Raw genomic sequence first — 15,419 nt, 5'->3', positions numbered from 1 at the left:
AAAATCATTTCTAATTAAATATATACGCACACGTTTATTAAATTGATTTATCCGCTCCGATGTCCTCGTTGCTACGTTGTCGATGATAGGATGGATCAATCTAAAAGAATCTAAAACAAAAATATATGTACTTTAAATACAATTATGAAGATATAAGAGACTATGGGAAATAAAAATAAGTGTGGCTTACTGCTTATGTCTAGTATATCTGCTTTCTGTAGTTTGGTTTCATTTAGAATGGCGGGCATCCAGCAGTCCATCAAATGCGCATGCGCGTGGGCAGCCATATTGAATTTTAGTTCATTCAAGTCTACAGCTAGTTTAGATGGCAGTCAAAAAGGTGCCCCCATTTCCCTCTATAGAGTTGACGGCTCCTGGTGGATTCTACCCCCACTTCCTAGTCTCTAGTCGCCGTGTCCGATGATCTGACGTATGCACCGTACAACTGCACAATTAAAAAACACAACAAGGTCCTCGAGACTGTCAAAATTTTCTCTCATTGATCGATGATTAGCTTGTTGTATCATTTGTATCTTGACTGGATTTTTACGAGATAGTACATACATATGTACAACTCCATACATATGTAGTAGGGACCTAAGTGCAATGTTTACATATGTACATGAAGGAGCTTTTATAAACACGACGCTACGGGAAAAATGTGTACTACATATATACATATGATTTGTGTACAGTTTGAACGGATTATAGATACGTATGTACTAACCTCAAATAGGTTACGTTAGGCTGCAGAAATACATAAACGTCATACAATCACATATCACCTGTATGCGCGTGTTTTGCATCGAGCGTTGCACTTAGATACATATCATTTAATCGAGAATATCGTACAGATTTGGTAGTTCAAGATGGGGAAAGGATTTAATAATTATATGTGTAAAAAGTTTTTCCATCCTGCATCTCGAGACAACTTGAAACGAGTATGTATCTTCTTATGCGTAAAATAGAGTAATTTGAATAAGATAGGTTATTTATATTTCACTTCAAAATTATTAGGTATCTTATTTACTACTTAGGTATGGATGGCTGAACAACAAGCTGAGGCGTACAAGAAAAAACAGGAGGAATTACGTGTTCAATATGAAAAAGAACAAGATCTACATAATAACAAGTAAGATGGTTATCTTAATGTAATTCAAATATATGTCATGGTAAACGTTGATTTCTTAATTTGTTACAGAGCTCTGTTGAGTAAAGAAAGCAAAGATAAGCTCAGTGTAAATTTTATGTACGAACCTCCACCTGGTGCGAAAAAAGAAAGAGAGAAAGAAGATAACGAACCAGAGTACAAATTTGAATGGCAACGCAAGTATAATGCACCTAGAGAAAGTTATTGCAAAGGAGACAGTGAAATTAGAGATCAGCCTTTTGGAATTCAAGTACGTAATGTACGTTGCATCAAGTGTCACAAATGGGGACATATAAATACAGGTCTAGCATAATAACTGGTTTAAAATTTAGATATTAAAAGGTAAATTTGAAAAGGGATTGAACAGTATAATTAATTTCCAGATAAGGAATGTCCTCTCTACAGTCAAGCCATGAGTGTAGTGATGGCTAATAATTCTCAAGCACCGCCTGCACCTGATGCTCTTACTCTGGTACAGCAAATGAGAGAAGATGGCTTGGCACTAAAAAAGTATGTTTTAGTTTTCTTGTTTATATCTTATTGAGGTAAGATTTTCTTTTCTATGAAGGTTTTTATTTTTTATAGATCCGCATTAAATGCACAGCAACACTTACGAGTTCCTGAACACGAACATCTCATGGTTTCAGATGATGAAGAACAAACAGAAATCAAATTTTTGAAAGCTTTGTCCAAAAGAGATAAGAAGAAATTGTTGAAGTAAGTGATCTTATTTTATAAATGTATTTTGAATGTAAAGTTAACTAATTTTCTGAAAATCATAATTACAGAAGACTGCAACAACTCGAAAAGAAAACCAAGAAACACAAGAAGAAAAAATCAAAAACAAAGAAAAGAAAAACAAAACGTAAAGACAGTGATAGTGACACAGACAGCGATCATCGTAGGCAGCGTTAAGAATAACAGTAGCAAAGACGATACTGATAGTAGTAGAAATAGTAGTAGCGTTAGCGACAGCAAAAATAGTAATGGGAGTAATATTATCAGCAGAGACGGTAACAATTATTTTAATATGAATAATGTTAATACCCAAAAAAAGAACACGAGAAGATAAACATAAATCTAATTTAAAAACAAAGAAGGAAGGATGTAAGTGAAGATAAGTAAGAATAATAAAAGTAAAAATACCAGTGTTTGTAAAAAGAAAGAGAAAATGAAGAATATAACAAACAGAGAACCAACGAGACATGTTAAGAAATTAATCAAACTATCTTAAGAATAATCATCTTTCTTTGAATGTTTAATGTATACAATAGATTTTGATTAAAGATAACATACATATATATAAGTAGGTGTGGTTTTTAACGATAAAGGATTACAGAATAAATATTAAGTAAAATAAAGTGCATTAATTTTTCTATAGTTCTAAACAGATGAAAATACAAGGTAAAGCGAACAGCAGTTTCATTCTTATTTAACTATACATGTCCCAAAAATATACCGATTCCATAATATATATATGAAAATCATTATTTTAGGATCATAGGTGACAATTATGTAGATTTTCTATAAATAGTTTAAATTAATGTGAAACATTTTGAAAGATATTGATGGAAGATATTTTTTTGTTTCCGATTAATTCGATTCCAGTGATGGAACTATCGCATTATAAGAAATGCATACACATGTATGGAAATGTGAGACTCACCTTGTTACATTACAAGTATCTATTATACATAGTAATACATGTAGTAATACACGTAAGTAGTAGTAATACATGTAATACACGTAGTATACATGTAACAAGTAAAATGTTCGCTGTATTTTGTATCTAGAAAAGCATCGTTTTATCCCTGAAATATTTGTAATATATATAGATGTATTATGAGATACATAATATATGTATGTATCTTACAAACCATCAAATTCTCACTCTTAATATATTTCTTTAATATAACATAATCACCTATTAACAAGACTTTTACATATTTATTTACTAACCACGCGAACATATATGCGCTTTCTATGTAAAAGTTAATACTATCCAGCTGTCGGCTGTGAACACTTGGGCAGTTTGAATCTGTTGTGTAATTGTCACTTTCATAATTATATCTAAAAGGGAATCGGATTAATTATTAATTAAGGTACGACATAAACCATGATAATATATTAAGACGATACCAATACAATTTGGGTTCATCGCCTTTTCCACTAAAAAGGAAAACGTTTTTAAGTATAGATGCGTAAACAGTGCGAGTTTCCTAAGAAATGTCACCTGAATAACAGCTACAATTTTAAAGGTAGGAAAAGATATTCATATTCAAAACGTTTTTAATATACGCGGGTTGTATTTAAAAAGATAAAGGTAACCTACAAAACAATTTGATGTTTTCAAAACTGTAGAAATTATTTAAGTGGCTTGTCTTAGGCGACTCATTCTGTATAACGTTAGAGGCATTAATGAAATATGAGTTAAATATGCCTAAGATGTTCATCTGACTCTATCATAGATATATAAATACAACTTAATGCGGTATTTGATTTCTTACTGCATAACACAGTGACACAGATAGATGATTATAAATCAATTATACCTGATATTAATGATAGAGAACGAAAAATTCGAACATTGGCTACATTTATTACACTTGACATTACCAATGATTTTCATGCGCTACACAAAGACGTACAATTCTATTTAAATGGTTGCTTTTTATCACTGTTGCAACTCAAAATAAATTATAATATAGTAATAAATTTAAAGTTCTGTTAAAGAATTTTGTCAGGCTTTAAACTTTCATTAAAAGCGAACCGTTATTGTTACAGGATCAGTTCTTTTCATTGACCTATTTTTTACATTAACAATAAAGTCGTACTTCTTTGACAGGTCAGACATGTTAAATAGTTGGGTAACTCGTTGCAACAATGGAATATCATGTCTTCAAAAATATCTCTTAGACCTTTCAAGTACGGCACATTCCCCTCCTTTCGAACTGCATTGCTTATCAAAAATCTACGTATATTTACACAACGAAAACATATTACTTTCCTTCTTTATAACGTAAACAGTGGTTAGTCATGCTAGAACAGTCACAGGCCTGCGTATTTATCTGAAACGCGTGTAGCACCACTGCTCTGCTGGATCAATGTATGTAACTCTCCTTTCGACTTAAAATTCATTGCTTTTTTTTCTATGCATCTACCCAAGTAAATCGTACTAAATTTTTCGAGTGTAATCGCTGAACTGCAAGAAAGTAAGAAAGCCAAGAAATAATGCTGTTAACACTTGCCCCGGCTTAATACGGAAGACAAAAGCTTTCTTGCACACTTCTGTCTCTTGAGTGACTATAACGACTGCTGATCTATATCTGTCATTTCCGTGTCTTCCACATTATTCGAACCTAGCATGGGATGCCTAAAGAAAATGCAGACTTACTATTTCGAAGAAAATTCGTTTCAGAAAAAAGAAAAGAAAAAGTGGGGTTAAGAGTACCTGTGTGGACGAAAATGAGAAGATGTGCGAAGGTGAGCATCTGGTGATCTTGGCGATAAACTGTGAAGACTTCCGCTAAAGCCTGTGCCTAAGAAACCTTTACGGGGACTTTTAGCATTCACAACTCTCGGCTGCGAGTACATTTCTTCTAAAACACTCGGTGCTACATAGGTAAAACCCTGCAAATGTTCGATAACAAAATTTCATTATATTGATTCGAGTGTTACCAAATACATTTGGATACGTACTTGAAAGATCATATTAGCAGATTCGCTAAGAGTACTTTCAACTGGCGAATCTACAGGTACGGAGGCTGTGAACTGTTCATCAAATTGTGACGTATCGTCAGCACTTTTCTGGTAATATTTTGAATCGTTTTCGTTAATTATCATTAATTCGTATACTCGTAAGAATTTATATTACAATAACAATTACTTACTAACGATGGCTTAAAGGGAGGTTCAAGTTTTCTTGAGATTACGTCGTGCCAATTGATATGTTTAAAAAAATTGTGATTTATTATTTGCTCCGCATCTTCTGGACCCGATCCCAATCTTTGAGATACTTGCCTCTGCAATTATATAATACAATTAATTTTAATTAGATGCTCGAAAATTGTTATAATATTATGCAAATAATGTAATAAGCATTATGTACTTTTAATAATTTTCGTATCAGTTCCCTAGCATCTGGTGTTAGATATTCCGGAAGACATAACTTTCCTCTTAAAATCTTCTCGATTGTTTCGTTTCTATCATCTCCTGTGAACGGTGGCTGTAAACGAAAATTATAGATATTACAAGTTTATGTAATCTGACTTTTTACAAAATATCTTGTGGTTTGTACAATTCGCGTACCATTCCAGTAAGCATGTCATACATTAGCGCACCTAAACTCCACCAGTCAACGGCCTTACCATGTCCACTTCTCGTTAAAATTTCTGGTGCCCTGAGTACGTTAGTGAAAAACAGTATACATATTTCCAAACTGACTAACTTAATTTGCAGTTTGTATTTAATTTGAAAAATTAATATTAAGAATTGTTTCATTGGAACTAATTTATTCCATTACTTTGACAATAGCTGTGTACTACTTACAAAGTAAGACTACTACTCACATGTATTCTATAGTTCCGCAAATAGTGTGCGTCACTGTACCTTCTTGTATGTGTTCTTTGCACAAGCCAAAGTCTGTCAATTTAACATGACCTTCGCCGTCCAGTAAGATATTTTCTGGTTTCAAATCTCTAAAAGAGTAGTTTACAATTAACAACAACAATTAAATGTAAATAAGAGTATATTAACTTATAACTAATTAACTTAACTTAACTTAACTAATATTATTGTCATGAAAAATTGTACCTGTAAATAATACCCTGATTGTGCAGATGTTGAAGTGCAAGTATGATCTCGGATAAATAAAAACTGTAAACACAAATAAATAATGAGCGGAATGTCAGTGCACATGTTCTGAAACCATTTGTACACTTGTAAATTGTATACAGCTACTAAAATTAATAACAATTGTTGAGTATTTACCAAGCTGTGTCTTCTAAGAACACGCCTTCTCTGTCCAAGTAAGTAAAAAGTTCTCCACCACAAAGATACTCCAAAATTAAATATAATTTACCACCAGTTTGAAAAGCATACATTAAATTGACAATAAATGGGTGCTGTAAGAAGAATAAACTAAATAAATGATGCTCCGTTCGCTGTTTCATAGAATATGGTATATATTTACCTTTACAGCCTCTAAGATATTTCTTTCCGCTTTTGTATGTGCTGTGTCCTTCTGATTCCTTATAATAGAAGCTTTCCGCAGTACCTATCAGAAAAAGAAACTCTATTACTATTTTGTCTTTTTTTAAAGTAAACAAAAATGTTTCTTACAAATACCTTCATTGCAAAAATACTGCCCTTATCTTTCCCAGTAACCTTTTTCACTTGGAAAACTTTCCCATATCCACCAGCCCCGAGAATCTTACATAGTTCAAAATCTTGAGGGCCAGCTTTTTCTTGACCAGGATTTACGTTTTCTTCGGATAATTGAACTCTCTCCAAGTTATCGGATCTATAAGGAAAATTTATAGTAATACTATATGCTTATGATTTTTCTCAGAATATTAAGAACAATTAAAATTAATTTATAGGTATGTCATTATGTTGTGAATATATTATCATTTTACTTTTCATATTGTCAGTACCCATTTTTATATTTTATGATACTTACTCTAAAATAGTATTGACGTTTGTGGAATGATCATAATCATCCTGAAAGATGAAGAAAATAAATAAATGAACTAATAACAACAATGAAAGCACTATTGACAATTCACGAAGAAACAAACTTCTCTGTTTTCTAGAACATCGTCGTCCGAATCGTCTTGATTGACAGAAGAATCACCTTCGTGTAATTCTATATCAAATACTCCTGCCATTCTCTTTCCGATGTATTTACATTTAAAAGTTTTTCTCACTAATAATTTTCATTTATTTTAACACAACCAAATAATTCATCGAGTACATATATACACTGTCGCGATAGTATGATCTTTCTTCGTATTTGCGTTTTCCATATAAATATATTGTATCGCACATTTGTAACAACAAACTGTACGTAAAATCGTATACAGCACGAAAAATGTTTATTGTTTTCTGAACAGTATTTAAAAGGAAACGTACAAACTTCAAAAAAAACACAATTCGTACAGCTTAGGTCACTGAAGATAGACCACCGCGAATAGAAACTTCAATCTAGCACGAAATACGTTGTAAGTTTTAATGTAACGTCGAGGTCATATAGAAACAGTCGGATATTTTGCTTAGCCTGAAGCTGAATTTTCATGTTATATTTTCACTCGTTCGTTCGCTTCTAGAATAAGCCAGAACAGTTTATTCACTAAATATTATAGCAAAGCATTATCTTGATCTCAATTTTATTCAAATATCACGACAAGTAAAATGATCTTATAAGTAATCTGAGGAAATAAATGCTAGACGCGATTATAAATTATAGTAATCTCTCAATTCAACTATCATATCTGGGGGAAACGAGATTCTTGAATTGAGAGAACGCAGCGAATTGCTGTGCTTTGATTGGCTGGCTATTCACAGTTGAACTGCCCTTATAGGCAATGACAAAGGTAGAAAATAGCGAGTAAGCAAGATAGCATGTCATCAGCACAACTAGATGCGAAATCAGTCACATCGACAACCAATGTAGTTCGTCTTACTTTACCGTGTTTACGGTCTCGCTCTTTTCGCGCATTCGTACGCCTGTCGTTCCATCTGAAACATGCGGCGCGATATTTGACTTGTCGTCACTTTTCTAACATTTAATAGGAACGTATAGGCATGCCTAACTATGAGACCAACATCAATTTCAATTACTAGCAACTTTGAGAAAATGACATTATATTGTATGTATATTGTATGAAAAAGAAAGGGTTATGTCAGGGTTATGCCAAAGTTACGCTAAAGTTATGCCAAAGTTATGGCAGGGTTTTGACAACATATATTTAAATATATTTAAATACTATAATATACTCATATAGCTGTATCATACTTAGTAAATTATGCTTGCGTCTTGAAATTAATGGTATGGTATTTATTAAAATGTGGTAACGCTACGAATTGTAAGCCAAAAAGGATCAGGATTTCCTTTTCGACCCTATTTGTTCGTCAAACAATACCAACCAGTTTCACTGAAAAGTCGTCGCTTTCTTCAGAATTTAACATTTTATTGACTTATGACTCACAGATGGTCACCAGAAGTCACAAGCCACCTACTATCCTTCATAGATTCCTTTTCTTGCACGCTTTGTCAAGTCGAAATGCTTTCCTGGGTTTATTGCCTGCAAAGTTAGAAGGAAAGATTGCGCACTCTGTCCACATCGTACCAGTTGCGCAGTTCCGTCTCGCTTTGCTTTGGTTACGGGCGAAACATACCTGGTCCGAGCCTGTCTGCAAGGGTGGACACATTTGGATGGCGCCGGGCGGCCTGGCACGCGGCGAGCACGGCACGAAGCGAGCGAGGCACGCGTAGTGCGAACACTCCAATGGGGTCGATTCACATCTACGTGCCCGGCTCGGGCCGTGCCCCAAGGATGACCAAGGCCTTGACTAGGTTTGATACAGCTATATGAGTATAATTAGCATTTATTTAACTTTTATTTCATATAATTAAACGGCGCATGTTATTTTGTTACAAATTTATAAGTCAGACAATCATTTCTATATGGAGGATGTTTAAACTACGAGAATAAAATTTTTGTGTGGAATGATGTTTTATTAATCATTATCTAAAATATTTAAGTTAATATTAATATGAAAAGTATATTTATATTTTTCATAAAAATCGTTATAATCTTACAAAAATTATATCGTGTTTGGTCTGATTTTAATCAGAAAAAGCTCGAAATAAAAAAAATACGGAAAAGATAAAGTTGAACTCCGAATGCTCGTACTCCTTCAACATAAAGTTGAACTCCTAGCATAACCCGAGCCTAGCACGTAGATGTGTATCGACACTTACGCGTGCTTGGTATATGACTAACATCCTCGTGAAAGTGGATTACCTAATATTTGTGTTTTGAAAGTCTTTCTTTATCTCGAATTGTGTTAGTTAATCTTGTTTAAACATTAGATAGAAAAATAGACAAGAGAGTACTAGAAGGTTTCATTAGGAAAAGAAATACTTATAATCGTTAAACAAAAAAAAAAAAAAAAACTAGAAACAATAAATTTAACAATAGAATATTTTCGATGTAACGATTCTTCGACACATTCGTGGTTTTAAAATCACTGCGTGTATTTAACGTTATTAATTACTTCCATTACGAAATTATACGATGAAATAGCAACGGGAGTATTTAATAATATCATTTTTAATAAGAATTCTCGTAAATATTAAGAAGCGAGAAATAATAAATTTATTAACGAAGGTTGACTGATGAAATAATTTCTCGAAACATTCGTGCACGAAACATTGCTTCATGTCTCTGATTCTGTCAATTAATTTCATTAACAAATTAAATGGCACAATAGTGAGGTGCTTAACCATGTTTCTAACAAGTAGAATTGTTGTAAAAATTAACAAGCGAGAAATAGTAAATTAATTAACAAAAGGAATTCGATATAATAACTTAAACAATTCGATCGATTTATGCAAGTCTTTTGTTAATTAAACCTCGTTGATACTTTTCACGAACAATTTAAGTGATGAAATAATCTCTCGGGCACCGGATAGTACTATTGCAAAATAAATTACCGCAAATATTAAATCATTGGAAATAATCGAAATTATCAATATTATCGATCGCCGTCGATCGCGCGATCGTCGATCGTCAAAGTCAGTGGGGGGGGGGGGGGGGGGGTGTACCCATCGTGCTCGCTCGGCTGAATGTCAAAGCTCAATCAGTCGGGACTTGACTAATGGTGGAATCAGACGTGTTTCAAGACAGTTCTTCCAATAATGTCGATCGTCAAAGTCATTGGGGTGGGGGGGGGGGGGGGGTGTACCCTTCGTGCTCGCTCGGCTCAATGTCAAAGCTCAATCAGTCGGGATTTGACTAATGGTGGAATCAGACGTGTTTCAAGACAGTTCTTCCAATAATGTCGATCGTCAAAGTCATTGGGGGGGGGGGGGTGGGGGGTGTACCCTTCGTGCTCGCTCGGCTCAATGTCAAAGCTCAATCAGTCGGGACTTGACTAATGGAGGAATCAGACGTGTTTCAAGACAGCTCTTCCAATAATGTCGATCGTTAAAGTCATTGGGGGGGGGGGAGGGTGGGGGGTGTACCCTTCGTGCTCGCTCGGCTCAATGTCAAAGCTCAATCAGTCGGGACTTGACTAATGGTGGAATCAGACGTGTTTCAAGACAGCTCTTCCAATAATGTCGATCGTCAAAGTCATTGGGGGGGGGGGGGGGGGTGGGGGGTGTACCCTTCGTGCTCGCTCGGCTCAATGTCAAAGCTCAATCAGTCGGGACTTGACTAATGGTGGAATCAGACGTGTTTCAAGACAGCTCTTCCAATAATGTCGATCGTTAAAGTCATTGGGGGGGGGGGGGGGAGGGTGGGGGGTGTACCCTTCGTGCTCGCTCGGCTGAATGTCAAAGCTCAATCAGTCGGGACTTGACTAATGGTGGAATCAGACGTGTTTCAAGACAGCTCTTCCAATAATGTCGATCGTCAAAGTCATTGGGGGTGGGGGGGGGGTGGGGGGGGTGTACCCATCGTGCTCGCTCGGCTGAATGTCAAAGCTCAATCAGTCGGGACTTGACTAATGGTGGAATCAGACGTGTTTCAAGACAGCTCTTCCAATAATGTCGATCGTCAAAGTCATTGGGGGGGGGGGGGGTGGGAGGGTGTACCCTTCGTGCTCGCTCGGCTGAATGTCAAAGCTCAATCAGTCGGGACTTGACTAATGGTGGAATCAGACGTGTTTCAAGACAGCTCTTCCAATAATGTCGATCGTCAAAGTCATTGGGGGGGGGGGGGGGTGGGGGGTGTACCCTTCGTGCTCGCTCGGCTCAATGTCAAAGCTCAATCAGTCGGGACTTGACTAATGGTGGAATCAGACGTGTTTCAAGACAGCTCTTCCAATAATGTCGATCGCCAAAGTCATTGGGGTGGGGGGTTGGGGGGTGTACCCTTCGTGCTCGCTCGGCTGAATGTCAAAGCTCAATCAGTCGGGACTTGACTAATGGTGGAATCAGACGTGTTTCAAGACAGCTCTTCCAATAATGTCGATCGTCAAAGTCATTGGGGGGGGGGGGTGGGGGGGGGGTGTACCCTTCGTGCTCGCTCGGCTGAATGTCAAAGCTCAATCAGTCGGGACTTGACTAATGGTGGAATCAGACGTGTTTCAAGACAGCTCTTCCAATAATGTCGATCGTCAAAGTCATTGGGGGGGGGGGGTGGGGGGTGTACCCTTCGTGCTCGCTCGGCTCAATGTCAAAGCTCAATCAGTCGGGACTTGACTAATGGTGGAATCAGACGTGTTTCAAGACAGCTCTTCCAATAATGTCGATCGTTAAAGTCATTGGAGGGGGGGGGAGGGTGGGGGGTGTACCCTTCGTGCTCGCTCGGCTCAATGTCAAAGCTCAATCAGTCGGGACTTGACTAATGGTGGAATCAGACGTGTTTCAAGACAGTTCTTCCAATAATGTCGATCGTCAAAGTCATTGAGGGGGGGGGGGTGGGGGGGTGTACCCTTCGTGCTCGCTCGGCTCAATGTCAAAGCTCAATCAGTCGGGACTTGACTAATGGTGGAATCAGACGTGTTTCAAGACAGCTCTTCCAATAATGTCGATCGTCAAAGTCATTGGGGTGGGGGGTTGGGGGGTGTACCCTTCGTGCTCGCTCGGCTGAATGTCAAAGCTCAATCAGTCGGGACTTGACTAATGGTGGAATCAGACGTGTTTCAAGACAGCTCTTCCAATAATGTCGATCGTCAAAGTGATTGGGGGGGGGGGTGGGGGGGGGTGTACCCTTCATGCTCGCTCGGCTCAATGTCAAAGCTCAATCAGTCGGGACTTGACTAATGGTGGAATCAGACGTGTTTCAAGACAGCTCTTCCAATAATGTCGATCGTCAAAGTGATTGGGGGGGGGGGGGTGGGGGGGGGGTGTACCCTTCGTGCTCGCTCGGCAGAATGTCAAAGCTCAATCAGTCGGGACTTGACTAATGGTGGAATCAGACGTGTTTCAAGACAGCTCTTCCAATAATGTCGATCGTCAAAGTCATTGGGGGGGGGGGGGGGAGTGTACCCTTCGTGCTCGCTCGGCTCAATGTCAAAGCTCAATCAGTCGGGACTTGACTAATGGTGGAATCAGACGTGTTTCAAGACAGCTCTTCCAATAATGTCGATCGTCAAAGTCATTGGGGGGTGGGGGGTGGGGGGTGTACCCTTCGTGCTCGCTCGGCTCAATGTCAAAGCTCAATCAGTCGGGACTTGACTAATGGTGGAATCAGACGTGTTTCAAGACAGCTCTTCCAATAATGTCGATCGTCAAAGTCATTGGGGTGGGGGGTTGGGGGGTGTACCCTTCGTGCTCGCTCGGCTGAATGTCAAAGCTCAATCAGTCGGGACTTGACTAATGGTGGAATCAGACGTGTTTCAAGACAGCTCTTCCAATAATGTCGATCGCCAAAGTCATTGGGGTGGGGGGTTGGGGGGTGTACCCTTCGTGCTCGCTCAGCTCAATGTCATTGCTCGATTAGTCGTTACTCGTTTAGTGGAAGAATCAGTTGCATTTGAGGAAAGCTCTTGCAATAGTGATATTATTATAAATTAAATTGTTAAGAATAAAGATATAATATAATTTTCAAGGAACGTTATTGCGTTAAATTACTTAATTAATTGTTGGAACAACTACTATAATAGAATATAACAGAAAGTGTACAGAATCGAAGTAAATTGGATATTTTCACACATGTCAGGCAGTGCACAATAAATTTTATTTTTCGGAAAGTTTATTGTTAATCGAAATTCGTTCTGCTTCCTTCTAAAATCAATGTTAATTAATTTTCTATCTAATTCGAATCTAAATTTACTTAACATTCGGTAAAATTATTAATAGTTATTTGTCAAAATCGTATCTCTAATTTCAACGCGAATTTCCAAATGGTTTCCGATAATTTCTAAATCTTTTCCGCGAATGGAAATTAATATTTTCGATTAAAATCTTAAATGCGTGTGCTATGGAAACTTGGACACTTCTTGATGATGCTACTCTCTCTACGCTGCTACTCTTTCTATGTTGCTACTCTCTCTACGCTGCTACTCTCTCTACGCTGCTACTCTCTCTCTACGCTGCTACTCTCTTCTACTTCTTTCTACTACAAATTCCAGGACCAACATCGCATCGAAATGTAAGTCGATCTTATTTGACCAGTAGTTCTCTCAATTTTTTCGAGTACAGTGACCACATACTTGTTGCGAATTCTATTGTATATTTAGTTAGGATGTATTCTTTTCAATGACTTGCGTTTTCCGTTCGAATTCAATTGCCGTTACCATTGCCAATACTTCTGTCATTGTTACTTCCATTAAATTTTTGACATTACTATTGCCGTTACCCTCGCCAATACCTCTATCATCATTACTTCCATTACTTTTTTGCCATTGTTATTGCCGTTACTTCTCGAGCAATTAAATTCACGCGTAGTCATCGAAACAGATTAATTTTGAAGAATAATTCGAAACTAATAACCCCATTTTAGCTAGGATTTTCAGGTTCTTTATTTTCAGATTCTTTATTTTCAGGTTAATACTATCGTAAGACAAAACTTATGGTGTATATTATCATGTATATTATTATGTATATGTATTGTTAATTGGTCACTGTACTCGCTGCAATAGCAATAGTAGTTCTTGTAATAGCAATAGTAGTATTCGGGCAGGCTTTGCCAACCCAACGATCAGCGCAGATGGGCACATCCGCGACTTGCAATAGCGTTGCGAAATAATCTCGCGTTGTTTCGCTTCATTTTTAACAGAGATGAAAATAAGCGTCGCGAATAAAACCATCGCGATTATCATTAGCATCGAAATTAATTATTCAAAGTATAGCGTCGCGAATGAAAGATTCGCGATTTCATTTGGTTCGACATGCAAGAAGCGTCAAAGATAGCGTTGCGACTAAGTACGCTCGCGTTTCAAGTTTGAAATTTTCGAAGATCATCAAAGTCCACTCGCTTTTGCATCTCTGTTCATTGAATTAGCGTCGCGACAATACAATCGCGTTGCAATAGTTTACCTTCCGACTTTTCAGGCGCCCATGCTGCAGCTGCAACGAAGGGTCTCGCCGCCCCAACAACAGCTCGGATGGGCACATCCGCGACTTGCCATAGCGTTGCGAATTATTCACGCGTTGTTATAATTAATTTCGAACAGAAATCATACCGTTGCGAATAAAATAGACGCGACTTTTCTTTGTATAATCAAGCACAATAGCTTTGAATATAGCGTTGCGAACTAATCGCGTTTCAACTTTGCAATTCTATCAGATTTCTCGAAGTCTACAGACTCATTCTTTCCAGAAAGTAAAGTTAAATCTTTCGGATTTCTGTTCGATGCATTAGCGTAGCGTCGAAATAATCGCGTTGCCAGTAGCTTCGTTCGTCTTTCCAGGCGCCCATTCCGCAGTTGCAACAATGGACCGAGGTCCCAACGATCAGCTGGGTTGGGCACATCGCGATTTTTCCATCCTAGCGTTGCGAAATGAATTATCGCGTTTTGTCTTCGAATTAGTTTCGAAGTTAGCGTTGCGAGAATAATCGCGTTGCAATAGCTTCGTTCGTCTTTCAGAGCCCATGCCGCAGCTGCAACGCTCCGCAGTGCCAGGCATTCGCGATTTTCCTTAGAGTTGCGAGACGATATTAACAACGCGTTGTGTTAGAGTTGCGAAAATTGCCAACGCGTTGTGTTAGAGTCGCGAAAATTGCCAACGCGTTGTGTTAGAGTCGCGAAATAAATGCCGCACTGCGAGTAGCCGTTCCAAGGATCGCAGCATCGTCTCGCAATCGTCGACGATTTCCTTTAGAGTTGCGTGAAAACAAATCAAAGTGCACGGGAGTTTTCGCTTTCGGATCTGACGAATTAACATCGGATTAATATTCAGACGAATTAACACGAATTAATATCGACATCTAATTCTCGTGGATTAGCGTCGCGCGAAAAATGAGTCCGCGTTTCTTTGCCACTTCAACTTTGATTTCCTCTCTGGCATCCAAAATCAAATCGTAATTCTTATATTCGCAGACAATATCTTTGCAAAGCAGTGGAAGATCGTCACCACAGGGAGCGAGAATAT

At 37.7% G+C, this 15,419-nt stretch overlaps 2 protein-coding genes across 3 annotated transcripts; one reads left to right on the top strand and one right to left on the bottom strand.

The window, feature by feature from the left end:
• Positions 1-400: 400 nt before the first annotated feature.
• On the top strand, positions 401-2,511 carry LOC117223817 (corepressor interacting with RBPJ 1). The gene is given in 7 exon segments (XM_076521787.1): positions 401-941; positions 1,038-1,132; positions 1,202-1,452; positions 1,534-1,660; positions 1,736-1,867; positions 1,939-2,053; positions 2,055-2,511. Coding segments are annotated over 7 exon segments (960 nt in total). The 5' UTR covers positions 401-869; the 3' UTR covers positions 2,223-2,511.
• On the bottom strand, positions 2,381-7,384 carry LOC117223803 (ribosomal protein S6 kinase beta-1). Of its 2 annotated transcripts, none has more exons than XM_033476335.2 (13): positions 6,949-7,384; positions 6,831-6,871; positions 6,497-6,671; positions 6,342-6,425; positions 6,140-6,273; positions 5,963-6,025; positions 5,719-5,847; positions 5,459-5,549; positions 5,259-5,375; positions 5,041-5,172; positions 4,850-4,957; positions 4,602-4,780; positions 2,381-4,523 (listed from the first exon to the last, which is right to left on the bottom strand). In XM_033476335.2, the coding sequence occupies exons 1-13, from the start codon at positions 7,036-7,038 to the stop codon at positions 4,454-4,456; spliced, it is 1,413 nt and encodes a 470-aa protein (XP_033332226.1). In that variant the 5' UTR covers positions 7,039-7,384; the 3' UTR covers positions 2,381-4,453. The 2 variants fall into 2 exon arrangements, with proteins under 2 accessions (XP_033332226.1, XP_033332234.1); XM_033476343.2 differs by having other exon boundaries at positions 2,381-4,509.
• Between the last annotated feature and the right edge of the window lie 8,035 nt (positions 7,385-15,419).

Source organism: Megalopta genalis, chromosome 1 (assembly GCF_051020955.1).
Source record: "Megalopta genalis isolate 19385.01 chromosome 1, iyMegGena1_principal, whole genome shotgun sequence".
In the NCBI taxonomy this organism is placed as follows: Eukaryota; Metazoa; Arthropoda; class Insecta; order Hymenoptera; family Halictidae; genus Megalopta; species Megalopta genalis.
This window is presented reverse-complemented; position numbering and strand designations above follow the sequence as displayed.

What these genes read in the sequence shown, in the direction of transcription:
- LOC117223803 (XM_033476335.2), bottom strand. Translation starts at nt 7,038, where the DNA reads ATGGCAGGAGTATTTGATATAGAATTACACGAAGGTGATTCTTCTGTC. An exon ending in AACGTCAATACTATTTTAGA is followed by an intron (nt 6,672 to 6,830) that starts GTAAGTATCATA and finishes TTTTCCTTATAG; the next exon opens with ATCCGATAACTTGGAGAGAG. An exon ending in ATATCTTAGAGGCTGTAAAG is followed by an intron (nt 6,274 to 6,341) that starts GTAAATATATAC and finishes TTCTTCTTACAG; the next exon opens with CACCCATTTATTGTCAATTT.